Source organism: Chamaea fasciata, unplaced genomic scaffold (assembly GCF_029207755.1).
Source record: "Chamaea fasciata isolate MVZ Bird 193981 ecotype frontalis unplaced genomic scaffold, bChaFas1.0.hap1 SCAF_3, whole genome shotgun sequence".
Taxonomy (NCBI): Eukaryota; Metazoa; Chordata; class Aves; order Passeriformes; family Sylviidae; genus Chamaea; species Chamaea fasciata.
In genome coordinates this window covers 22,628,226-22,653,065 of record NW_027094088.1, presented here as the reverse complement: position 1 = coordinate 22,653,065, position 24,840 = coordinate 22,628,226, and the positions used below count along the sequence as shown (strand labels likewise).

Genomic DNA, 24,840 nt, shown 5'->3' with positions numbered 1-24,840 from the left:
GGATGAAAGGTACTAGGACTGTGTAGTGCTTCTGTATAGCAAAGGAAAGGAATAGACTGAGTTTATAGCTGAGGCCAGGCAGAAATGTGGTTGTCAGGCAAAAGCAAAGCCAAACATCATGAAATAGTGTGATTGGAGATGTGTTTCATAATGCAAGGGAAGTTGTAGAGAAGTTAGCAATGTTGTACTGTAAACAGCACTGAATACAGCTCCAGTCATCCTGCTAAATGTGGTGAACCTGCACCTTTTCATGAGGCTGAGGTAGCCAAACCTCAAGAGTTTGCCTTTCTCAGAGTGAGTTAAAACCAGGCATTGATAGAATATCTATCTATATTGATAGATAGCAGATAGATCTGCTTTAAGATCCTAGGCAGTTGTGTATGATATATAAAGGCAAACATGAATTCTTTAACACTACTCATAGTCCACTGCTGATGAATTAGGCATCAAAAATGTACAGTCAGGTAGGGAAGAGAAGCAGAATTTACAGGCAACTGGACTATTTAATTAGCAGGTGCCCCCTTTGTAGAACAGACATCCTCAAAATTAATTCTGAATTACAACTTTGGAAAATAATTACTTCATTTTCACCACTAGTGAAGGCTGCTACTTTTTAGTTCTGTGAATTCTTTAATCTTAAAGCTCGTTTTCAGTGCAGTTTCGTACACTGAAACAATTTGGCAGCAGCATCGATCCTCATTGCTGTTACTGACTTGGCAGTTTTCCTTGGATTGGCTCAAGAGGAAGCACTGAGAGTCAGGGATTGTGATCTCTACTGCAGTTTCAAGGATACAACTCTGTCTTAATGCAGACCAGGCCTCTTGTCACGCTCACTGAGCCTTAAGTGAAGAGGGATTTTTAAACCAATGCCTGCATCCTGATATCTGATGATTTAAGTGACAGATCTTCATCCCCACGAAGCGCTGTTCTGGGGAATTATGTTCTGCACTTGGAGGATAGTGCAGCTAATGACCAGCTTGGAAACCTGATCCCATCTCTAAACTATTGATTTAAATATATAAATATTTAATTACAGAAACATAATGCCTGTTGTTTTGACGGGTCTGCCTGTGAACTTCCCGGCAAGTAGTACCCAGACTAATCAGGATATTCCTAAAAGCTAATAAAAAAATGAAACCAACCTAATTTTTGCAAGGAGTGTTTTTAAAAGTGTCTGTTGTAGTAACATCTGTGCTGGGCTCCCCGAGACAATACACTATGGACTGACTCCCTCGCGAGTGACAATTCTGAGTCATTTTAGCAAAAGAAGAATCTTTCTGAAACCGTTTTATTAGTATTGGTTTTAGAGGTCCTTTGAAGATAATCCAGATAACGCGACCCAATTGTTTCTTCTTTTGCTAGCCTTAGTGCTTTTGTGCGTGTGTTAGGATGGAGTGTTCCTTAGAGACTGGTTTTCCTAGAAGTGTTTTAATGTGAAAGAGAACAAAGTGCAGCAGCAGGTGATGGGGAACAGGCAGCAAAGCCCTCGCATCTGTACTGTTGTCTGGAGGAGGGCGGCGTTGCCTGCCTTTGTAAGGAACCCTTCGGCACGTCTCGGGTCATTAGCCATGTAATAGTAATATAACAGTATCAAATAATGACTGGCATGTGGTATGTCCGTGTCCTTTGCCTATTTAGCGTGGAATTTGTGTCGCTCTTTCAGTCCCGCAGGTGTAAATAATGAACGAGCAGGGAGGCGGAGGGCGGGCAGCGAGTGCTGTGTCCGAGCCCCGCCGCCGCTCCTCGTCACCCTCCTGGAAAACTCCGTGGCCTGCGGGGGACGGCTCTGCCGACCCTCGCCGGGCGTTCGGGAGGCTGCGGGGGCTGTGCTGAGCGCGGAGCCGGCGGCGGCTGAGGACGGGCTGCCGGGGAGCCTTCCCCTGCCGCGGGTCCCGGCGCTGCGGTCCCTGAGGAGGCGGGGGCACGCCGCCGTTCCCTCCCCCGGCCCGGGAGCGCCGGCGGCGCCCGGAGCGGGGCGGTGCCGCCGCCGGGGTCTCCCCGCCCGGGGGTTGCCATGAAACCGAAAGCGGCTCCCGCCCGCGGGGGTGGCGGCGGCCGGGGGCGGTGGCAGTAGCGCGTCCTCGCCGCGCCCCCCGCCCGCCGGAGCCGCGCACGGAGCCGCGCCCGCGCAGCCGGGCCGGCCCCGCACCGCCCGCGCCCCGCCGGCAGCGGCGGCCCCGGGCCCGGCTCCCGGCTCGGAGCGCGGCGAGCGCCGGCACAGGTGCGGCGGGGCGGGCGGGCCGCGGGCGAGGGTCCCGCCGGGGTCGGGGCGCGCCGGGGAGCGGGGCCGGGCCCGCGGGCGGCAGCGGTGGGTGCTGGCCGGGCTGGCGGGGGAAGACACCTCCCTGAAATCCCTCTGCCAGCTCCGCGGTACAGGGGGAAGTCTGCGCGGGGCTGTTCTCCGCTCAGAGAGGAGGCCCGGGTCGCAAAGGCGAAGTTGGAGCCCCGGGAGTTGGCGAGGTGCGGCGCAGCCCTCGACCCTGGCGCGGGGGTTCCCATTGGAGCCGGGCTCAGCCCAGCCCTGGCCGGGATGCGCCGCGGCCGCCGCCCCCCAGGTATGCCGGAGGGAAAGGTAGGCCCGGTGCCCGCCCCAGAGGTTGACGCAGGGCCGAAATCTTTGGGGCTGGGAAGAAGACAAAGCCGGGACTGCTCGGATGAATGAAGAATGTCTTTGCAGCTCTGATCTTTTCAGACTGCAGGGAACTGTAACAAGCATCCCCGCTGGTGTCAGCTGAATGCTGCTGCAGGGAGGGAATCTCCCCTCTGTGCTTGTGCAGGGAGTCTTCTGATTTTCCTTGATTAACAGCACTCTGGGAGCATCTTGAGGCAGCAGGCTTTAACCAAACATTTTCAACACTCTTCATATTTAGAAGGAAAAATGAAGAGCTCCTATTGTCGGCTCCTCTTGAATTGCTTTGCCTATTGTTAGCTTGGCTGCGCCTTCCCGGTGCCAGCCAAGAACAACTTTCCTCATAACTTCCGCTTTATAAATACGGGATGGCTGAAAAGAGTGCAATGATGCGCTAAAAATAGCTGGGTGTATTCAGGTCAGGCACATCTCCAGGCTGGCAGCAGAAACAGTTGTATTTTTAAACTCCCCTGCTGATTGCACACAGAGCATGCGGGCTTAGTGATGAAGGTAAAATTGGGGTACTCTGGAATGCCCTTGCGCATGAGCCTTGGCCTGGCTGGTTTTTCACTTCATCTCCTTTTGGCCGAGGACTGTGCTGTATTACTGTGAGGTGTGGTGGTGATGTGTTGCACTCAGCCTAAAACCACCCAGGAAAACTTCCTTTGCTGTTAAACTTGATTATCTTATCTTATTTCTGTTGAGCAGAGAAGTGTTTGCTGTGGTTGAGGACCCCTCTGTGAGCAGAAGGCAGAACCACATCCCTTGGCTGAAGGGAGTTTATAGTTTCACATCAGGAGGGAGGGGGGACAATAGGAGACAGTGTGACCCTCTGGATCTCTGTGATAGTCAGAAGCAGTTGTTCCCAGCTGCTTGGCAAAGGAGATCTTGGAGAAGAGATTTGAAGTAGAACACCCTGATATCTCTAAAAAAAAAAAAAAAAATCTAAAATCTGCCCTCCCAGCACACACTTGCTCAAATACATGACAAGGAGGTAGTGGAGCCTATTGTTATGGCTTGAACAGAGAGGAAACCTTTGTATCACTGGAGGTGATGCAGGGGCAAGTGGAGGGAGGCCAGAACAGACTTTGAAAGTGAAGAGGTTTTGGTGCAGTGGAGGGATGGTGAGAGGTGATATGGTTGTAGCAGTGGCTTAGAAAAATGATCCCTGTGGCAGCACACAGGGTGGATAAATGAGTAAAATATTACATTTCAGGAGAAATGTGTTAAGTGTTTGGAAATCAGTGTTTTCCCTATTCCGGGAAGTGTTCAAGGCCAGGCTAAATGGGGCTTTGAGCAACCTGTTTTAGTGGAAGGTGTCCCTGCCCATGGCCAGAGGGTTGGAACAAGATGATCTTTAAGGTCCCTTCCAACCCAAACCCTTGATTCGATGAAAACCAGAGGATGATGGTGATGGGTGACAGTTTTATTGGTGTTAGTAGACAAGAAATACTGTGTCATACAGAGACACAAAGCAGAAGAAGTGGGTGAGGTATTGTGAAGATCCATCACTTAAAGCCTAAGAGATGGAGGTTATGAAGCTGAGTGGAATAGGGTCTGGTTGTGTCAGGTTGGGACACGGGCTGTGCAGAAGAAGGGCTGTGGGGGAAGCTTGGAGTCATTGTGCTACCCCTGGGCTGGTCATCATCCACAGCCCAGATATCAGAGGAGAGGCTGAGAGTTCAGCCTGTGCAGGAAGATGGTCTGCGGCGATAGGGCGCATCTGTGAGTACCTGGCAGGAAACTTTAGGGTTAGAAACTGAAGACTTGTAAGCTGCTGAAAGATAAGATTCAGAATAACACCATGAAGGAAGGAAGAAAGAAAAGCTTGTGGTGCTCACAGGGTATTTATGGAGTTTCTAGAGGGTAAGGAATCACAACTGGGAGGGGACAAGATTTTAAAGCTGCTCTTGTAGACTTGGGACAAAAGGAATTGAAGGAAGTGCAGAGGGCAGAAACCAGACAGTTATTTCACCACACAGGCTCCCTTAAGTCAGGAGCAGTTCTTACGCAGCTGTCAAAGCTGTGGGACAGGTCATGAGGTCTTCATTCTGTGCCTAGTATTGGGTCACTTTGCCGAATCCCTTCACTGGGCAGGTGCAGACTTGTAGGGTGCTTCATCTCCTGGACTTTATTTGTGCCCAACTTTAAGTTATGCTATAGTCCTCTGTCTTCTTCAATTCTTTGTCTGACCCTTTGATTTTGCAGAAATAGACATAATTCATCATCAGGAATCATCTGGCTATGGACAGATATTCCTTCCTTTGTTCTTTCAGGGAGTCTGTATGAGTTGTAATTTTCTTGGTCTCCTGATCCTGCAGAGGCAGTTGGTGGTGGCTGCAGGGTTTCAGGTTCTGTTGTCTCACAGACATTCCATTCCTGGCAGCATTCCCTGCCCAGAGCAGCGTGACAGCCTGAGGGTGCTGCTGCAGGACCCAGCCAGCTGGCTGGGACACCCTACTGCCAGTGTGTCCTTGGGTCTGGGCCCTGAGGTGAGGATTTTAGAACCTCTTATTTTGTTTTCTGAGGCTTTTCTGTCCAAATTTATTGGCAATAACTGTGAAGGGTTAATGATCACACTGTTAGTTATCAGTCCCTTATCAGTACCAATTTGGGCTGCAAGTGTGCAGTTGTTCCACTAGCTTCCCTCAGCCCAGGAAAGAAGCTAACCTCTTTACCCTGGTGTGTGGCTGGGCTCGGGAAAGTGAGGAAACTTGAGTCATGCTGTATTGTTAATAAAACTGCTGCAAAAATTTCCAGTTTCCCCTGCTCAATATTGCAACAAATACACAAGTGTGTGAGAAACTGTCTGCACCTAAACCACAGTGGTTTTGATATGGGCTTGCCCAGAGTGCTCTGTAATTAAGCATGTTTGTCTCTGGGAGTGGGACTGATAAAGCAAGTTTTGGTGTATAATATACTGACGTTTGCATACAGGGATTCTGTACGGGTAAGTATGTTGCTGTGAACTTACTTTGCAGAAGATTATATCAAAATATAAAAGTTACTTACTATTATTATGCAAAGCCACCTAGTGACTAACCAAACCTCAAGGTTAGGAACCATCTGCAAAGCAGTTCTTCCCCAAAGTAGGTGCTGTCAGACATGAAATGGTCAGACCTGTGCTCAGTCATATGATTCACAGTCTTGTCTGCTATATCCATGTGCCTGAAACTGGAATGTGGCCCTATGAAAGAAACAAAAATTGCTGTGGCTGCCTGGCTGTGGCAGCATGCTTAGGCAGAGCAGCGCAGCTTTCCACTGTCCACTGTATTTGGAGAAGGGGCCATGGGAAAGCACCTCTCCTGGTTCTTACCTCTGTAGATCTCCAGCCTGTCCTCGTGGGAGGGACTTTTTAAGAACACATCCTTTCTCCTGTGTATTTTTTAAGAAAAGAAAGTGGTGATAATCTTTGCTGTCACCACTTTCCCAGCAGCAAGCACATGGGGTCCCTGATAGCGTGTGGGGTTTTACATTAGCAGTTACACTTTCAGTGACAGCTGTGGCTAGAAAAATGTGTGTCTACATGTCATCAGCCACATGTATGTGTTAAAAAAAAATTGAGCTCATCCTAGCAATTCAGATGAATAACCATTGAGCTGATTCATAGATTTCTGTATAGATGCTGGTAAAGTTCTTTATTAAGACTGAGTCAAAGGTATGGACGTGGAAAATTAAAACCAAGAATCTCTTGTGCCTTAAACAGATATTCATGGCCAAACCAACTGAATGGTCAAATCATCTGAAGTCTTGAACAGTGTGTCCCTATAGGGCAGAGAAAGACATGTGAATTTGAAAGCCCCAAAGACCTAGTTCTGCAAAATTTGTAATGGCCAATTATTTGTTAGGAAAAGCGAGGACTCACTTTGGCTGCAGTGCACTAAAAGATAAAGAATTTGAGCCTGTTAGTTGTCTTGCTCTCTGTCCCTCACTGTTATTTTTTTTTCAATAACTTTTGTTTCTTTATTTTGTTTTTGTGTCTCTTCCTTTATTCTGTTTTCTAAATGCTGTTGCTGTCTTTTCACTCAAGTTTATCCCCTTGAGTTTGCTTTAAACTTAGTCGGGGTTTCAGCACTGTGCTTAGCACTGGAGGAGGTCAAGGGCTGCTCATGAACAATAACACTGGCCTGCAGCTCTCTACTCATCTGCAGAGTCAAACTGTTTAAAATGAAGATCCTGCTCCCACTCAACTTCTCCATTTGGGGTTTTCCCCAAAGCTTCCCAGAAGCAGATGGCGCTTCCTGGAGCCGTGCTTGCAGAGCACTACACTTTCTGCAGCGCTGCCTCCTCCCGACGGATCCAGCTGGATGTGCCCTTCCCTCAGAGCTGCCAGGCTCAAGGAAAGCCTGTGTACAAGCTGTTGTGCTCTTCTGGTGCCAGCCTGGGCGGAGGTGGTGTGTAGTCTACAGCCTGACCAGGAAGCAACCTGAGGGCAGGTGCTGGTGGCAGGGATGAAAGGACACTTTTTGGGTTAAAAAGCTTGACTGTAGGAGGGAGCTTAGGCTGTGCTGAGAAATGCAACTCAAATCAATTTAATTGATCCCATAAAGAAGCAGCATGCCTGCAAATGGGTGCCTTTGTCACTGACTTCATGATGCAATGATTTGTCTGTTCCAGAGCTTCATGGAAGATTCAGGAAAAAGTGCCAGAGGTTGAGATACCTCCTGGGAGGGGAGATGAAAATTGAAATAGGTTAGAAATGCTTTGGGAGAAAGCTCAGTCAAAGGGAAAAGGCGAAAGAGGGTATATGTTGCATTAAGTACAATAGAGAATAGAAAATTTCTTTGGAAAATTAGTATTTTGAATAACAGGAGACTTAAAAATTACTGCTTTCAGAGAAAATACAATAGGTTACTTTAGGAAAGGAAGAAAAAAAAATATGAAAACAAGAGACCAGGAAGTAAAGAAAGAAGGCAGAGGAGGATAAAGAAAGAGTGGGGTTAGAGATGAAGCTTAAGGCACTACTGCCATGGGGGCAGCACATTTTGGACTGGGTAGGGAGGCTGATGCAGAAAGAGGGAGATGGAGGCTGCCAAGAATTCTGCGTGCACAATTAAGTTCAGACTACAAAACCATTAGGGTTTATGGCCACTTAAGTTATTACAAAACCAAATAAAGTGTTTATTTTCTTAAAATGGATTTTATTTCCGTTGGAGAGTTCTGTTTGAATGTGACATGCCTGTGCAGCCTGTGGCATGAGCTGATGTGACTGAGCCAGTGCTGCTTCCTCTGTGAGCTGCCACTTCACTTCCTGCAATGGGTGGGTTTACCCGACTTTGCCGAGGCTGCTGTAGAGGGCTTCACAGCATTGGACCTGGGTTTCTTATGTCCTTGCGTGTTTCCTGCTGCCCTTGTACTTCTTCTTTGATCACATCATTCACCAGTTTTGTGGAAGGTGAAATCTACTCTGCATCTTGGATTCCAACTGTGAGAAACATCCTTGGTAACCTTGTGTTGCTCCAGATGGTAAAATCTGCAGTCCCTACATCATTGCAGTAAGGCAAAATACTTTTCAATGGCTTGCCTTTTATCCTAACACTTTTAAAACATTTTTATACATGATCTTTTCAAAGCTGCTCTGGGGGATTTCCACTCCCTTGCTGTTTTAAAATGCTCATACTGCTGTGTTAACCACAAAGCTCATGCTGGCTCTCTCTGTCTCTCTGTCTCTCTGTCTCTATCTCATTCTCTCCTTTTCTCCCCATTGAGGACCAGCTACAGTTTCCAGGTATGGCTTTACCAAAACATGTCTTATTGATGCTGGCAGGAGCTTAACTTTGCCAGAATTATTTCTCATTTCTGAAGGGCTATTCAGGGGCTTGGCAGAGGTTGGGGGAAGGCTGCAGACCCAAAAACATCTCGGGCAACAAGTTCACCCCCTGAACCGGCAAAGTGGTGCCACACTGTCGTAGGGGTGAGAGGCAGAGCCTTCTTACTGAGATTTCTGTTAGTGCTTGGGAAGGTGATAAAACATCCAGGGATTGCCACAGAAGTGATGGCAGCAAGGTTATTTTCCAGCTGTGAGTGAAGTTATTTTGAGGCATAACGATATTGTCTTGATTAGAAATAGATTTCTTGATGCAAAATTAATTAATTAATTATTTTTAGAACCTCCAGCAAAAGCAGTAGATGTAGCAAATAAGTAAACTGGCTGTAAAATCAAAGCTGCTTTAGCACTAGACACACTTCATTAGTTGTAAGAGTGTATTTTTTTTTTTTAAATGCTGTGTTGTAACCTGTGTCTTAAAACCCTGATGAAGTCACAGGGTCTAGTCTTATGAGAATTTATTGTAATGCTTGACTGTACCTCTATGCAAAGGAAACCCTACTGCCTTACTCTGCTTAGTGAAAATTTGCCTGTAGAGATGAGCAAACTGATGCTTGCTTAGTAAGCTTTTACTGTGCCTTGAGGATGAGGTAATATTACAGTTGGAACTTCAGTAGTATAGTGGTGCCTATATACAAAAGAAAATGTTTATTCTGCTGTCCTCTGCAGCAACATGCCCTGGGGTGGCTCAGGCACATATGCAATAGGAAATTGTTGCTGTTAGAAATACTCTCTCCTGGGGACCAGCTGGTCACTGCCCTGAAGCTTTTAAGTGATTAGGACCGCAGCAGAGCAGTTCCTCGGGTTTGCTGGCTGCCAGGTGAAGTGGGAGTGAGCCCTGAGTGTTGGCAGTGAGTCTGTGTTGGTGCAACAGGGGATCCTTTCCCTCCTCAGCCTCTGTGCTGGGGGGACACACATGATGCAGCCAGGGTCCTTCTCCCACACAGGGACTGTGCAAGGGTGTTTTGTTGTCAGCAGTCCAAATGTTCTAACTCTTCCGGGGCTGGAAGGGACAAGGATGATCCCCCAGTGATGTCAGATGTCATCATCTCCTGGTTTCACATGACTCCATATAACTTGCTGTATCTTAAATATATATCTCAAACTGTATAGGTACTTTCAGTCATTCTTTAGCAAACTGTTACCTCTTCTACTCTGTGTGTTGAGTTGGGGCATATATTTCCTGTTCCCAAAATAGTGGGGTTTTGGAGGGCCTTAGAGTAGTAAATCATACAACTTTGTTATTTTAATTCAAAAGTACTAGAGGCAGCTAATCTGTTTATAAATTTAATAGTTTATAAGACAGCTTGGAGAGAGTTGTTTTAATGCAGGATGTGTTTCCCTTCATCCTGTTCCTGCCTGTTACCTCTCAATGAAGTGACTTGATCTTAGACCTCTAAACTTGACAAAACTTTTCCCACTGTGACTAAGACAGTTCTGATCTACCATAAAAGGTAGATAATTTTAGAGGGAGGGACAGGGCACCTTCTAAGACTTTTCCCTACCAAGTGTCTTAGGGCAAAGCAACAGAGCTGAACTAGAGCTGCAGAAAGGTAGGTGCATTACCTTTTTTCTGTGCCCGGCTGTATGTATGACATGGAAGCTGGTAAGTGAGGAAGGTGCTTTTTACTGGGAATACCCCAGTCCTGGAGGGTGGCTGAGCATCACCCTCCCCTCATGCAGAGAACCTGGAAGAAGCCAGGCTCTCAGCCACATTTGTAGGGTGGCAGGACCAGGGATCCTGTCTTGCCCATGTGTGATGATCAAATCTGTGATAACAGCCTGGATATTTTCCCTTCTCAGTCTGAGACATGGTAGCACCCAGTGCCTGTGCCTGGCTCTGCTGCCCTGGGAGTTTTGGCTGCAATGGTACATCACAGCCCATGGGGTAGTGTGCTAACCTTTCAGGAGGGCTCAGCTTCATATGAGAGAAAACAGGAAAAACATGTTCCCTTTAAAAAAAGTAACCAGATCATAAGGAATGGTTTTTCCTGTGTGCAGAAAGTATGTTTTTGTGGCGAGAAGTTAATCTGTCCACAGTAGTTCAATGTGATATCAAGGTTCCATACAGCCTCTGTCATTCCGACTGCTGGTGCTATAGATACAGAGCGTCAGTGCTGGAGGGAAGCTGTTAGAACATGGCTTTAAAATGCTGATGCAATTTTATATTCTAGAAAGTCATGCCCATGCTGATTTTTCTCAGTATTATATTCTGCTCAGTTTCTGAGCAAGAAACAGAACTGTGGAGCATTTTACTGGAAAATGTTTGGGCTCAGTTTGGCGTGGTGGTAGTTAAAACAGGATCGCTCCCAATTTATAAACTTTATTTTTGTTATGAAAATTATCCCGCTTGGATTATTTCCAGTGAGGTTAAGGCATCTGCATGGAAAGAGTTGTTCCAGAAGCATTTTGCTTGTGCAGCTCATGGTGCAGGCAGGGCTGGGATGCTGAAGTGGTGGGAAGGTGCAGCTGGGAGCTCTTTGTACTGCACTGCCTTTGAGCTCCCACTCATTGGTAGCTGTTTCTAGGACTTGGGCTTAGCTTCTAGTGATTCATACCACTTTTTTTTATGTGTGGGCAGAAATTAATTCTATTTATTTTAGCATAGGGAAATCCTTTTATTTTTTTTTTTTTTTAATGTGCAGTTTTTCGGTCTCCATAGATTTGGAGGTTTTGTGTGTATGCCTTTGCAGTGGAGTTGCGGTGAAAGTCCCTTTACAGCGTGCACTGTGTCTGTCACATCATTATGCAGCACGAGCCTACTGCTCTCTGCTATTTTAAACCAGTATTACAGTTCATGCATGTGCTGAAAAATTGCAGCATGCACAAAGGCAGGACACCTTCCTCTTGCTGGAAGCTGTGAGCAGACAGAAGTGAAAGCTGCCTCAGCTCCTACCTACGCTGGCCAGGCATCAGCGTAAGCAGGAAATTGATTCAGATAACCCTCGGGTGCTCTCACTGTCACAAAACAACACTTTTTCCCCTGATGGTTTCCCTTTGGTTTCAGTTCAGAGAGCCCATGTGCTGGAAGCCAGAAGTAGGAGCAGAGCTGCTGCGACCCGCCCTGAGTCACTTGTGAGTGCTGGGATGGGAATTACACGCTGCCTGGGCTGGTTTGGATCACATCCCACCGAGTGCCGGCTGGCACAGGGCTGCTGTTTCTCAGCTCCTCTGAGTCTCCCCAGCTGATTCACACGGGCACCTCTCCAGCCTGGGCAAAGCACTGCTATCCACAGGGCCCCTCTTGGGGCAGCCCATTTCTTCCAGCAGAACAGCTGCAAGCCCTGCAGCAAAGCTCCAGCAAGGCAGGCAGCAGCGGTGAACCCCCTCATCTTCTGGTTACCCAGAGGTTTCCGCTCTGCCCTCTGAGCAGGCAGCCTCCCCTTTCACCTGGGGTGTCCTTTTCTGTGCCCTGAGGTGCCCTCGGCTGTGCAGTGCTATCCTGGGTAAGGCTGAGGTGGAGGAGGTGCTTTCATGGAGATACCAAGGGTCTCCGTTTTTAGGAATGGGATCTGGGTTGGGTGCATTATGAAGGTGTTTAAAGAGATACAGGCTCTTATTTCAGCAAGAGAGTTGGAAGGTGGTGTACCACAGCAGAGTGCTCCTTGCAGGAAGAAATGGGAGTGATTTTGGTTGATTTCATGGGCAGTGAGAGCTCTGGAGGAGTTTCTGGATGGAAATTTGGGCTGCTGACTTTCTTTTTAATGTGTCCCATAACTTTTTTTCCTAAAAACGTCATCCCAGCTTGAGTTTCTGGAGTTAAGGAAGATCCCTAAAGGCAAAATGGGTAAAACATATAATTTTTGTTGTTGATGTTGTTGATTTTATTTTAGTGTGTTTTTACACACTAAAGCATTAGCTTGCTAAACCATACCATCAGATGAGGTAAGTGCTGGAGCATAATAGGACTGGGGAAATTGGATGCCAAGTAAACGGGAGAGAGAGCAGCAGTAAGAGAGAGGAAGGAAACTTGTTTCAGGGTTGTCACCGACCCACAGCAGAGTTCTTGGGCAGTTCATCCCGTGGGTGGTCCATGCTCTGGAAATTAATGGTGACAGCTCTCCATCTGCCTTAGAAGCAGCAGGAACACTCTGCTGCTGGCATCTGCTACCGAGGCAGCCCAGACATGAGACTGGTAATCCCTCCGGCTGCATTTTGTCATCTCTGGTTGATGTGAGGGAAATAGAATTGCTCCTTATTGGGTGTCAGGGAACCAGGAACCCCATTTTCAGAGGAGGAACGATCAGCTGTTTAAAAATGAAAGAAGCAAATGGACAACCATGTCTGGTTTGAAGCAGAAGGCTCTTCATTTGGAGGGACCAAACAGGGTAATTTGCAAATTCCCGTTGGAATAATAAGTCTTCAATGGCTGGAATATGATTACGGCTCATATTCCTGAGGGCTTCTGACATTAGGTGATCAGTTGTGCTGGAGTATGTCAGACATTCAGCCTGGTGAAAGGCAGGGAGACTCTCACAAGCTGGGGAGGTGAATACTGTGTACAACCACTGACGAGGGTGCTGAGTAACAGGAGCACTTAAATGTCGGCTGCGGAATATATTTTAATTGGTTAAGTGCTTTGGTGTGTTTTTGAATCAGGCACATTATCTGTCCGCAGGATTTGCTCGCCCAGTCTGGATTGTTAAAGCAGAAAGGAAAAGGGATGTTGCTCTCTGAAGCCCGAGGTGCTCTGTGGCAGTTCACTCACTAATTGCTGCTCTCGTGGGCCAGGCGGCCGCTGCAGCAGGAAGGGAGGGCGGGCAGAGTGTCAGCACTGGGCACACTGTTTCGTGCCAGACACAAGGTTGTTAATGGTGATGTGCTGGCCCTGCTTCCCTCCAAAAGCAGCAAATGCCCTCGGTGACCTTACAGGAGATGAGTGAGAGCTCTCCGAGAGATGCTGATGCCAGGAACTCCAGTGACTGACAGGGCAGGTGGTGCGCACAGAGGAGAAATAGCATCCCACAGCACAACTGTAAAACTGAGCACTTCCCTCAAGAAATGATCTGGGAGCTCAGGTGTGTTGTGGTTTTGTACAGTCCTATAAGGAAAACATCTTCCGAGTGCAAAGCTGCAAGAAATGCCAACCAGAGTGACTCTAGGGCTTGAGCTACTTGCAAAAAAAAAAAGACAACTGCAAGGTTGAGGGACTGGTGGCAAATCTCAAGGTTTGTGACTTAAGGCTTGGAACAAATGTTGATGGTTTTTCCTGTTGGAAAATTAACGTTGCATTCCTGTGCTGTGTATGAGTTATAGTAGGTTAAAAGAAAAACTTACGTCACACTTCTGATTGCAGCCCTGCTTTTCTTTCTTTTTTTTCCGCCACTTCTTTCAGACAGAATTAATATAGCCAAAACCGTGCATATAATTAAGTAAAATAAGAGTCTGCTGCTAGAAATGAATGATCAACAGGAAAAAGTATGATGTCAAGTTAAGAGGCTTCAACTCCTGTAACACCTAAACTGAAGGTAAAATCCCCCTGCTGCTTTTTTTTTTCTTTTTTTGTATGCTCCTTGCTGTGAACCACAAAGCCATCTCCTTCTTGAACCAGTGCAATGAACTTGTAAATTCATGTGGGTGGGCTCTACACTTTCCTGGTGAGCATTAAGGCCAAGACGTTTGGCCTCCGCTTTCCCCAGCTGTGTCTCTCGTAGTTTTTTAAGAGACTCAGAACTGCTGCAAGAAAACAAAACAAAAAAAAATCAAAACCCAACCAAACCATAAAAATCTCAATTCTGTGGAACAATTTTCAGATTACGAAAAGCTCTTTGCCAAAGAAGTGAGCTTTGATGCTTGTAGCGTAATCTTTGTTTTGTGGTTCTGTGAGTGTTTTATTGTTCTTCCATAGCTGGCGCCATGTTTCCCTCTGAAACCTGTCCCCCCTGCAGATGAGAGCCCTCCTGCCAGCAGCAGCCTGCTGCCAGCGGCTGCCAGGGAGTATTTGAGGAGCTTCTCCCTGTGCCTGCTTCGCTTCCCAGAGCAACTCCCATGGCCTGTGACGAACCCGCCGCTCTCTCGGGCAGCTTCACGCGGCAGAACTCCTCCAGCACCAGCTCTCTGGATTTCGAGCCCGACGCCGACTACAGGTTTGTGGAGAGCCTGGAGGAGCGCTACAAGTGCGCCTACTGCCGCCGGGTCCTGCGCAACCCCCACCAGACGGGATGCGGGCACCGCTTCTGCCAGCACTGCATCCTTGCTCTGAGGTGAGAGCACGCTCCTCCCGCGTCTGCAGGCTCCCCTTGTTTCCTTTCCTAACAAAAGCAGCCCACGTCTTCTGTAAGTCAGCAGTGAGTGCCGTAGTAATGTTACCGACCCGGTGAGAGGCTGAGGGAGTCAATGGAAGGGCTCTGTTGAACTCCGTGACTGCGTGCCCAGAGTTCTAAAGGTGTCTCTGAAGACCTTACCCGGGGAAGTCAGCATAAAGAAACTGTTGATGTCAGCTGATACTGCTGTGTGAGGTGCTGCTGTGGTCTGTCTGTTTGCCACTGTACTCTTCAGAGGAATTTGCTGCATTGATGTCTCACGGTGTTTGGTGCTGGTGGTTAGATTAGGCTGTGTTCATTTGCTTCTGTATAATTCCTCTGAATTTAGCAGAACTATAAAGCTGATGTTAATATTACCTGATGCTGCAGTCAGATCACAAGGCTGCTGGCATCCCTTTTGCTTGGTACAAATGAGTTTACCCCCCAGACCTGTCTGGGAATACATTATGGGCTCTGGTGTACTTGAGGGCAGGATTTCACCTGGGAAGGCTGCAGAGGAGCCTTTTCATGTGGATGGATGTCACTAATTACCTTCTATGAATTTTAGATGCTTCATGTTTGCTGCATTGTCTCTGGGTTGCCTCCCTTTTGCACTGCCTCTATGACTGTTTTCCTGCTACCTATTACAGGATTTCTGGAAGCCTTTTAAGAAAGAAGCCATTAGATCTCCTTTTACTGGTGTAGCAAAGAGGGCACTGCTTCTAATAGACAAAGGCTGGGTTTAAAGCACACAATGAGATTTTTTGAGATATGACATTTGTGAGCTGCAGATGGTAAGAGAGTGATGAAGTCCTCTTAATTAAAAAGCATCTTGTGGTTTTTACCATTGAAAACTCTTAGGACAAACTCTGCTTTCTGTTACATATTCACATTAAATGCTTTATACCCTCTCTGAGCTGCGGGCAGAATTTGGCTGTGTAGTTGCCAGATGAAAGTGTTTTTAAAGGACTTGTTTTGTTTTGTTTTTATGCTATCTACTTCTGACTTCTGTCAGAGTCAGATTACAGCATAGCCCAATTTCATAAAATAAATTGAATTTCCCGTGGGTTAACACGACTCTTCTTTTGATCTAGAGAGTTAAATGCAGTACCCACCTGTCCTGTCGACAAAGAAACAATAAAAATGCATGAGGTAAGTGGCTACAGCTTTATTTCAGCAGTCAGCATTTACATGGGAAAGGCAAGACAGCTGAGAACAAGGTGGCTTTTGGTCCTCAGGGCAGAGCAGGTTTTTTGTCTCTGAAATAATGCTGAAGGAAGCAGCATACTCAGTGATGCTCTCCCAGGAAGGAATTATGGCTGTCTAGCTAAAGCTTAATTTTATACCTCATGTTCTAAAGTTATTTAATTTTAGTCTTCTGTTTTTCCAGTAAAGTGTTGAAGAATTTCACAAAGCTTTGAGTCCTCCCAAGTCACCAGCTGTCTGTTTTTTATGGAGATTTTATTGAGTTGCTTTTAAAATTCCCTACCTTGCTTGGCTATCTTGTTTATCTGATTGTCTTCATTTTCACTTGGCTAAAATTTGTTTTCTTGACTATCTCCATTAGATCTCATTAACCCTGAAGACCTAATTTACTTTTGGGTAACTTTTAGAGGAAAAGAGAAGTTCATCCTTTTTATTTTGCAAGCTATTTTTTGTTTTGGTTGTTTTGTTTTATAATGGATTCATTTGTCCTTATTTATATTCCAAGGCTTAAAAATACACTATATACTGGTCCTGCCAGAAATTTTCAAGGGAAATCAAATGTCTCCTTCCTCTCTCTCCTAGTCCCGATAGGAAATTATAATCACACTGTCCACAGGATTTTTGTTTTTCATTTGCCATCTTCTGCTTCTTGCAAATTTTGATGACAACAATGCGGGAAGATCTCTAAATAAGACTGAGTGTTTGCTCTGGGGGTTTCATTTGCTTCTGCATACACAGCTGAGAACAGTGCTGCTTCTCAGAGGTGACAGAAAGGCTATCTCAGCATTGCCTCTATCCCAAAGGCACTGCTTGAACTGCATGCACAGAGCTGGTCTGGCCTTCAGAGCCTGTTAGCTCCAGCTGCTTTCTTCTAGATACAGGCAGGCTCTGGTTATACAGCTCCTGTGCTACTAGTCCTTCTGGTTGTGGGATGGATCAGCATCTGTGGAATAACTACATGGGGGGAAAAACCCTATGCTTACTAGAAATGTCATAAATTGTTTAATTTATAGTTTTAATACAAATTTTCAATATGAATTATCAAGAGCCATACTCACAATTATGGCATCGACACTTGAAAACCTAGAAGATCTGTAGTGATGCTTTGTTCTTTTATATTATTTATAACATTCCATGTGACTGCATATTAAGGCTGTTTTGCTTCCTTTGCAGGTATTCAAAGACAACTGCTGTAAAAGAGAAGTTCTCAACTTGCATGTGTTCTGCAAAAACTTTCCTGACTGCAATTCAAAAGTAATTCTGGGGCGATATCAGGTTGGTTTGCTTGATCAAATTTTGAAGCCTTTGATTGTCATGACAGCTCTGCGTATTTATGATCAGCCAAATTCCCGTGATTGTCTTCAGAGTTACTGCAGCAATGTGGTTTAAGTACAAAGACTATGACAGTTATACACTGTAAGTAGCACATATTACAGCTTTTAGCTTGTTCCAGCTTTGCCATAGGGTTTGGTTTTTTTTTTTAAATAAGAAACATTTGTTTTATGTAGCCTCTGTAAATCGCAGTTTTCATTCATATTCTGAATGCTTAGGTGATTGTTGATTTGAGGAAACATGCCAGGTCACACTGGGCATTTGGTATTTGATCTGCTGGTGTGTGTTGCAGGAGCATCTGCTGCAGTGTTTGTTTGAAAGCATGCAGTGCACCAATGATGGATGTCAGGATCAAATTCTTCGCAAAGACTTGAAGGAGCACTTGAGCCAGCACTGTAAATTCCGAGAAGAGAGGTGCCAGTACTGTAATACGTATGTGGTGTTAATTAACATAAAGGTAAGATTATGAAGCATTCCCAGGAATTTATAGCACCTGTTTCCCCTTGATATTGCTGAGTGAAAAGTTTCCAGCACTGCAATGGCACTTAATTCCTGAAACAAAACTTGGCTGAGTAGCTGAAGGAGAAAGTATAATAAATGTGCTTTAAATCATACCAATTATTGATGCTCTCTTATCAACAACAAGGTGATATGGAGCTTGCATTTGTATGTTTGGGATTACTTTTTGCATAGCTTCCTCTGTATATACTGCTTTGCAAAAATGAAAGCCAATGCCTTGTTCTGTTTATTTTTCTTCAGAACCATGAGAAAAATGACTGTCCTGATTATCCTGTGCCTTGTCTCCAAAACTGTTCCCAAATAATTCTGAAAAAAGAGGTACTATTTTTTTTTTTTTTCAGATACTGTGATTCAGCAGATCACACACGTTTATGAAAATTGAAAGCTATGCTGCAGACCACATTGGCCCATGCCAATAAAATTTCATTGCTCTAAGTGTTTCCTTTGTTCCATCCTAAAAGGGATATATCTCCCGTCTTTTAAGTGGATTATTCTGTCACTGCAAGCCATTGGTGTTTTGCAGCATGGAAAAATACCTGGCTTGCTTATTGACTCTGAATACTCATTTTCCTGGTAAAGTGATTGGTGTTGTCATGACAGTGGCCTTTATTCACCCTTTTTGCAGGCATTTAGATTTTATTAGTGCTTCAATTTACTAAGTATTTCTTTAATCACAAACTGCTTCATTAATACATGCAGATTGAAACGCACCATGCTGTGTGTCCCGAGGCAGAAGTGGACTGTCCATATAAGCAGTACGGCTGTCATGTAAAGGTACTGTTTTACAGATCTTTGTACCAGGACTGGACTTTGTCTCCCAAACCAGTCCGAATAATTAAAATAACCGAATTATGTCCTCTCACAACCATTTCTGCTGGCTAAGCTGAAATACTAGAGAATCACGACTGCCCTTCCCTCACTTTCAAGGCATAAAGGAGACATTTTGAATATTTGCATCAATAATTTTTTTACTAATAGCTTCAAAAATCTGCTTATCTTATTATTTTATTCTTTCACTTCTCCCCTCTGCCTCACTAAGGTTAAAAGAGGGAAACTTGCTGAACATGAAAACAATGCCCTGAGGGAACACATGCTGCAGATTTTAGACAAGAACTCCCGGTTGGAAGAACAGGTAAGACATATTTAATGAGCACTCTTCAGCCGTTCTTGACTGGTTACAGGATGATACAAGATTCTACATTTGTTGCCTGGTTTAGCTCAGCTACATTTTAAAAGACTGTTTTTATGGTCTTTTCACGCCTCAGAAGATAGAATGAGCTCTTCTAGTGAAGCCAGTCAATTACAGGGAAACCTCTCTGTGCTCAGGCACCTATATTCTCCACCAGGCACAGTGGGAAGCTCCTTGCTATTGCTCACCTCATTTGCTTTCAGTCTCTGCTTTACACTGGATATGAGGTTAAGAGATAAAGTATTTTAAAGTTTCATTGAGGGGCCAGGTTGCTCCAAAAAGCAGCCTTTAACTGTCCAGGTCACCTGCACTGTGTGGAGGCAGCACAGAGGACAGCAGAGCCAGCTGCAAGCACCTCTCTGCTCAGGATCACTTCTTTGGCTCCCAGCAGGAGACACTGGGTGTAGGCCCAGTCCTGTTAACTGAATGAATCCAAGCTGATGGGGGACTTGCTTTTTGCTTGTTTATGCAAGAAATAAGAGTCCCAGTCTGCTAAAACTTGGTTTTGAGGTGTGTATCCCTCACTGACTCATCTCTTCTGCTGGTTAGACCTCAGTAGAGGAAAAAATTGCAAAACATACACACAGAAACACGCATGCACCTGTGCATGTAAGTGTATATTATCCCACTATAGAGCTGAATGGATCATCATGATGGGAATGAGAGATAGGAGCCTCTCTACACCTGGAGCCACACAGATCTACTCAAAAGTCTGATTACCTTATGTGCAGTTCTTGCCAGTGCTTATTCACAAACAGTGAATTAAGGAATGCTCTATCTAGCTCACTTAAAGGATTTGCACTGTAAACTTTTCCACTGTTTCTTATATAGTCACATATGTTACGATTTCTTCCTTGTATGTTTTGGGTGTTCCTTAGCATTTATACTCTGATTTTTCCATCTGTAGATATCTGACCTATATAAGAGCCTGGAATGTAAAGAGATTAAAATCCAGCAGCTAGCAGATGCCATTCAGAAGTGTGAGAAAGAATTCAGACAGTATACACAATTGTATGGCAACAATAGCAACTTGATGGTAAGCACTCAGGTGAGACATTGATTTTACCTTTATTACCAATTACTTTCTTGCTTCCTGAAATGTATTTCTTCAGTAATAATTGTCATTAATAGCACAGCAATAACAAATCTCCCCAAGACCTTCTATTTTTTTACAATATGATATTGTCTTTTCATTTTAATCAATAAAGGAGTTTGGATACGTGATCTGGGCAAAACGCACTGCACAAATCACCATGGTCAGATGCCCAGGGCAAATATGCAGGTATAAATTTGAATAAGGTATTGAATGAAGTGGTGCAGTGTGAATAGGTTCTGAATGCGGGATGGCTTCTCAGTCTGTAAATGTGCTGAATTAATCATGAAGGAGCACTGAGATAAGTTCCTAAGCCAGCAGAGCACTTTGAATGCATCATATTGATGATACTGCTGACGTGCTAAAGACTTCACTATCTTGATTCAAAGCAAATAGCTGGTTTTATGGATATCTCTTGTCTCTACTTCCCACCCTCTTTCAATGGCATGAACTGGGAAGGCTCTGGCCAGTCACCTGGATAAGTCTGCACGCCTGGAATCACAAGTGAAACAGCTAATACAGATGGCAAACCAGCAGCAAAGTAAATTAGACCTGCGGCCCCTGTTTGACACCATTGAAAACGTGAAACAGAAGATTGCCCTGATGGAGACATACGACCAGCGCTTGGGTATGTTGGCACTTTCCTGCACAGGTGGGGGGGTTTGCTGATTTACTGGTGGCTAAGTAGAGGCTCTGATGATACACTCAGTCAGCTGGAGCTCTTCACTAGAAAGGGCTTTCTTCTTGCATTCTGAGACCAAGCTGTGATGGCGTGTGTGGTGTTCTCCCGCCTTTCCCACTGCACAGTGTCTCCTGAGCTCCAGTGGCACTGCAGAGCCACAGAGCTGGCCTTGGTTTGGCTCCTGCACTGTGATGGAGGCTGTGGCACTATTCAAGCATTCACTATTTATAGTTGCCATCTTTTCTTATTCAACTACCAGCTGCAATTACAGTTTTAAAAAGTTAACAGCTGCAGTTCATAGCCTGTACTCAGGCTTGGGTGGATCAGTTTTTCCAGCTTGAGTCCGGCTGTTTGTTTTATCCAGGGCTCTGACAGTTTTATTTTACCAAATGGCTCTCTCTCTCTTTTTTTTTTTCCTATTTATTTTTCTTTCCCTCTTCTCTCAGTTGTTTTGGAAGATCAGTCCAGCAAACATGATCTCCAGATCAATATTCACAAAGCACAGCTCAATAAAAACGAAGAACGATTTAAGCTTTTGGAAGGCACGTGCTACAATGGGAAATTAATCTGGAAGATCACGGACTACAAGCTGAAGAAAAAAGAGGCAGTGGAAGGCCGTGTGCTGTCCATAGTCAGCCAGCCCTTCTACACCAGCCGCTGTGGGTACAGACTGTGTGCGAGAGCCTACCTGAACGGGGACGGCTCGGGAAAGGGAACACACATCTCCCTCTACTTCGTGGTCATGAGGGGCGAGTTTGACTCGCTGCTGCTGTGGCCTTTCAAGCAGAAGGTTACACTTATGCTTTTGGACCAAAGTGGGAAAAAAAATCACATCGTGGAAGTCTTCAGAGCTGACCCCAACAGCAGCAGTTTCAAAAGGCCGGATGGGGAAATGAATATCGCCTCTGGCTGTCCGCGCTTCGTGCCGCACGCAGTCCTGGAGAACACAAAGAACACCTACATCAGAGATGACACTCTCTTTCTGAAAGTGGTCGTGGATCTAACTGATCTGGAGGAATTGTGAAAAGCGTGCTTGGGCAGTGTGACTGCTGTAAGCATGAGGAACTGCTTTTGTGGTTAACACCAGCCATGCAATAGCAACTTGGCCACCAGTCAAGCTGCTGAGAATGTTTCATGGCTTTGGACTACAGGACAGATAATGAATTGCCAAAGCATCAGCCTTTCTTTTTCTACTGTTTTTTCCAAGACTGCATTTTAAGGCAGCTAGAAGTCCAGGTTGGTGCAAACATGCATTCGATCCAGATTGGTTCAGTCCAGGCTGGGAGTAGTGCTTGGCTCCCATCACCAGACTGGCATTTGGAAATGAACCTCCTCCAGTAAATTCCCTGGAGCCCAAGCAGGCCTGTGGGCTCCACTCCCTCACACAGAAGTGAAGCCATGCCCAAACATGCAAGTGCATTTCATCTGTCTGCAATGGAAACATTTCAACATTAGCAAATTCGAATCAATGTGTCTTGATCCCTCCATCTCCTGGATTTTTGAAGCAGGGAGAATGGTTCAGTTAGGCAGGGAAAACATTTGCCAAGTATCTTGCATCTTTTTTGTTTGAATTGTGTTTTTCCAGAAAGCCCAGAGGAAGGAGCCAATGCCTCTTACTTTTTTAGCCTGTTTTTTTCAGCTGTACAGAGTACCCCCAGGTCACAACAGCTTTCTTGTGTCCTTTCCATTCCTGCCTAGTGCCTTGGGACTGGTTTCCATTGGTGGTAAACATCCACAGTCCCCATCTGAAGCCAAAAGCTGCAGGTGCTTCTCACCTCTCAGGACATGGCCAGAGGCAGGGCACTCAGCCAGCCTGCCAGCTCCTGGCTGCACTGCTGGAAGAGGGGCAAAGCTCCTGTTCTTTTGCTTCCACATCTGTGCAAAAGAGATGCTTTCTGGCCTTAACAGCTCTACAAAAGGCAGGAAGAGCTTGGGGAATAGCTCATGTCACATGCACTTTTCCTCTCTCCTAGAAGTTTGGGGAAGAAGAGGGAAAATGGATTAGGGAGTGAGGTTGCTGTAAGAACCCAATTTTCACAATCAGTGCAGCTTTAGTGTTTGTTAAAGGATGACATAGCTGCTGACTGTGATGTCTGAAAATCTTAATTTTTATAGCGAGTTCCTTCCATACTTCAAGGGAATGCGTTCATTGCACAGGGTTTATTGGAGATGCACTAAATCCACCAAGATGAGGCACTGAGGAACAAGTGACACAGAACATATGTGCCTTTCTAAAGCCCTCTGGGTGCCTGTAAGAGGGATATAGTTTTGCATACTCAGTCATTTTGTGGCAGAATTTTGTGTCCCTCATCTTTTACAGGTCAGTTAGGGAAACACCATGGCATTACCCGTTGCTCCAAAGCTTATCAAGAGACAGCAAGAAACTAAGCTGATTTGAGAGTAAGAGTGAACTGGGCAGGATAAAAATCAAAACAGGACACAGACTGAAAGGTGTAAGATAGAAAGTTCAGGAGGGCAAATGTGGCAAAATGAAAAATGCTCTTCCCATGCGGGACATTGATAACAATCTAAATAATTCAAGGATTGACACCAAGATGAAAGCAAAATACTTTATTTTGTATCTGCAGTCTTATTGCTAGACATTTACTTTCCCACCTGGTTTTCAGGACATAATTCAGACACATGTATTTTCTAACTCGGGGTTGGAGGGGAAGAGACCTTTGTAATCTGTACCTCATGGTGGGTCAGCACATGTGAAATCTTTGTTTTGATCTAGAAGTCCTTTTTGTTTTACAGTGTCAAGATGTACTGAGCCACCGTAGGGACTTTCCATGTTCATGGGGACAGACTGTGAGGAACAAATGTTATTCTTGTGTATCACCACCATTGACTTCAAGAGTCATTTCAGCTGTAAAACAGAACAAATTAGGCATAACACTTGATTACAGAAAGAGCAGGCTTGTTTTGAGAGTGGTGTGCCATTCTGTGACATTAACCCTGAGCCTGGATTTCACATCAATTATTACTTTAATATTTGTCATGTAACTTTCAAAGTGACACAACTTGCATAATAACCACTAATAACTGTTGGGAATGTACCATCCATGTGTCCTGGGGCTCTCCAGTACATTGAGATAAAGAACTCGGATAAGCAAGGGAGGCAAGATGAAAGGGATGTGTGTGGTCTGTATCCTGGCAAATTCCCAGCCCTTTCTCCCTCCACCACCCCAAATGTAAAATGGGGATAATAATACCTGCAGAAGCATTAGGGCTATTTAAATGTTTATGAAGAAGTTTGAGCATGAAAAGAGCTAAGTATTATTAAAACTCCATTTCTAATTGTTAGAATAGGTGATGGCATAGTGATGTGGATAAGTGTTTAGTGTTTTCCTAGACAGATTTTGGAAGCATGTTTGGTTTTAGGCAGTTCGTACTGCAATCTCTCCTCTGCCTACTGGTTGGGTTTAGGTTTTTGCCATGAATATTCCTTTTAAAATTCTGAAGCACAAACTCATCCTGGGTGATGGAAACATCCCTTTTGAAATACTGCCTGTTTTATAAAGAATTAGTTGAGAAAATTAATTTTTTTAAAGACAACCTTCTTTAAATTGGTTCTTTTTAGTACAGAAATTAATAAGAGATTTATGTTAAAATTTTCAGTGATTTTTTTACTACTTGTAAACAGGGTTTTAAATTTCATCCCATTTCTAATAGAGAAAAAAAAATGTTGTATAGCATGAATTGTCAGGAAGAATTTTGATGTTGCATGAAGAATACCAAAAAACTTTCCAATAATATTGTACTGGGTAAGTAACCAAAAGAGCGTAGGTTATTTCTACATCAGCATACTGTATGTTTCTAATGTATTTATTGATAGTTTGTAGTTGTTCGAATAGCTCCTACTACAATCGAGGCATTTTTCTAGCCGAATGTCTTTACCGTGTACATAAACTAATGTAAGAATAAATAATTTTATCATCCTTCTGGAGGGACTATGTGGCCTATATTCCTTTTGGCTGGATTGAAGCAAACTTTTAAGGATGTGGAGTATTTGTTTACACTAATTTAAAAAAAACAAAACAAACAAAACCCAAAACCAACAAACAAACAAACAAAAAAAAAACACCAGTACTTTAGGTTAGGAATCAATGTGCTTCATG

At 44.9% G+C, this 24,840-nt stretch overlaps 1 protein-coding gene across 1 annotated transcript; it reads left to right on the top strand.

The window, feature by feature from the left end:
* Window positions 1-11,484: 11,484 nt before the first annotated feature.
* On the top strand, window positions 11,485-24,660 carry TRAF5 (TNF receptor associated factor 5). Its single transcript, XM_066178338.1, has 12 exons — window positions 11,485-11,531; window positions 13,792-13,924; window positions 14,305-14,659; window positions 15,793-15,850; window positions 17,078-17,179; window positions 17,529-17,693; window positions 17,996-18,073; window positions 18,455-18,529; window positions 18,795-18,887; window positions 19,852-19,980; window positions 20,497-20,665; window positions 21,166-24,660. The coding sequence occupies exons 3-12, from the start codon at window positions 14,445-14,447 to the stop codon at window positions 21,741-21,743; spliced, it is 1,662 nt and encodes a 553-aa protein (XP_066034435.1). The 5' UTR covers window positions 11,485-11,531; window positions 13,792-13,924; window positions 14,305-14,444; the 3' UTR covers window positions 21,744-24,660.
* The last annotated feature ends 180 nt before the right edge of the window (window positions 24,661-24,840 follow it).

Bases quoted from the DNA above. Each gene is read 5' to 3' on its own strand.
- TRAF5 (XM_066178338.1), top strand. From the start codon at position 14,445: ATGGCCTGTGACGAACCCGCCGCTCTCTCGGGCAGCTTCACGCGGCAG. The intron at 15,851-17,077 runs GTAAGTGGCTAC...CTTCCTTTGCAG, and splicing joins AAACAATAAAAATGCATGAG to GTATTCAAAGACAACTGCTG. The intron at 17,180-17,528 runs GTTGGTTTGCTT...TGTGTGTTGCAG, and splicing joins TAATTCTGGGGCGATATCAG to GAGCATCTGCTGCAGTGTTT.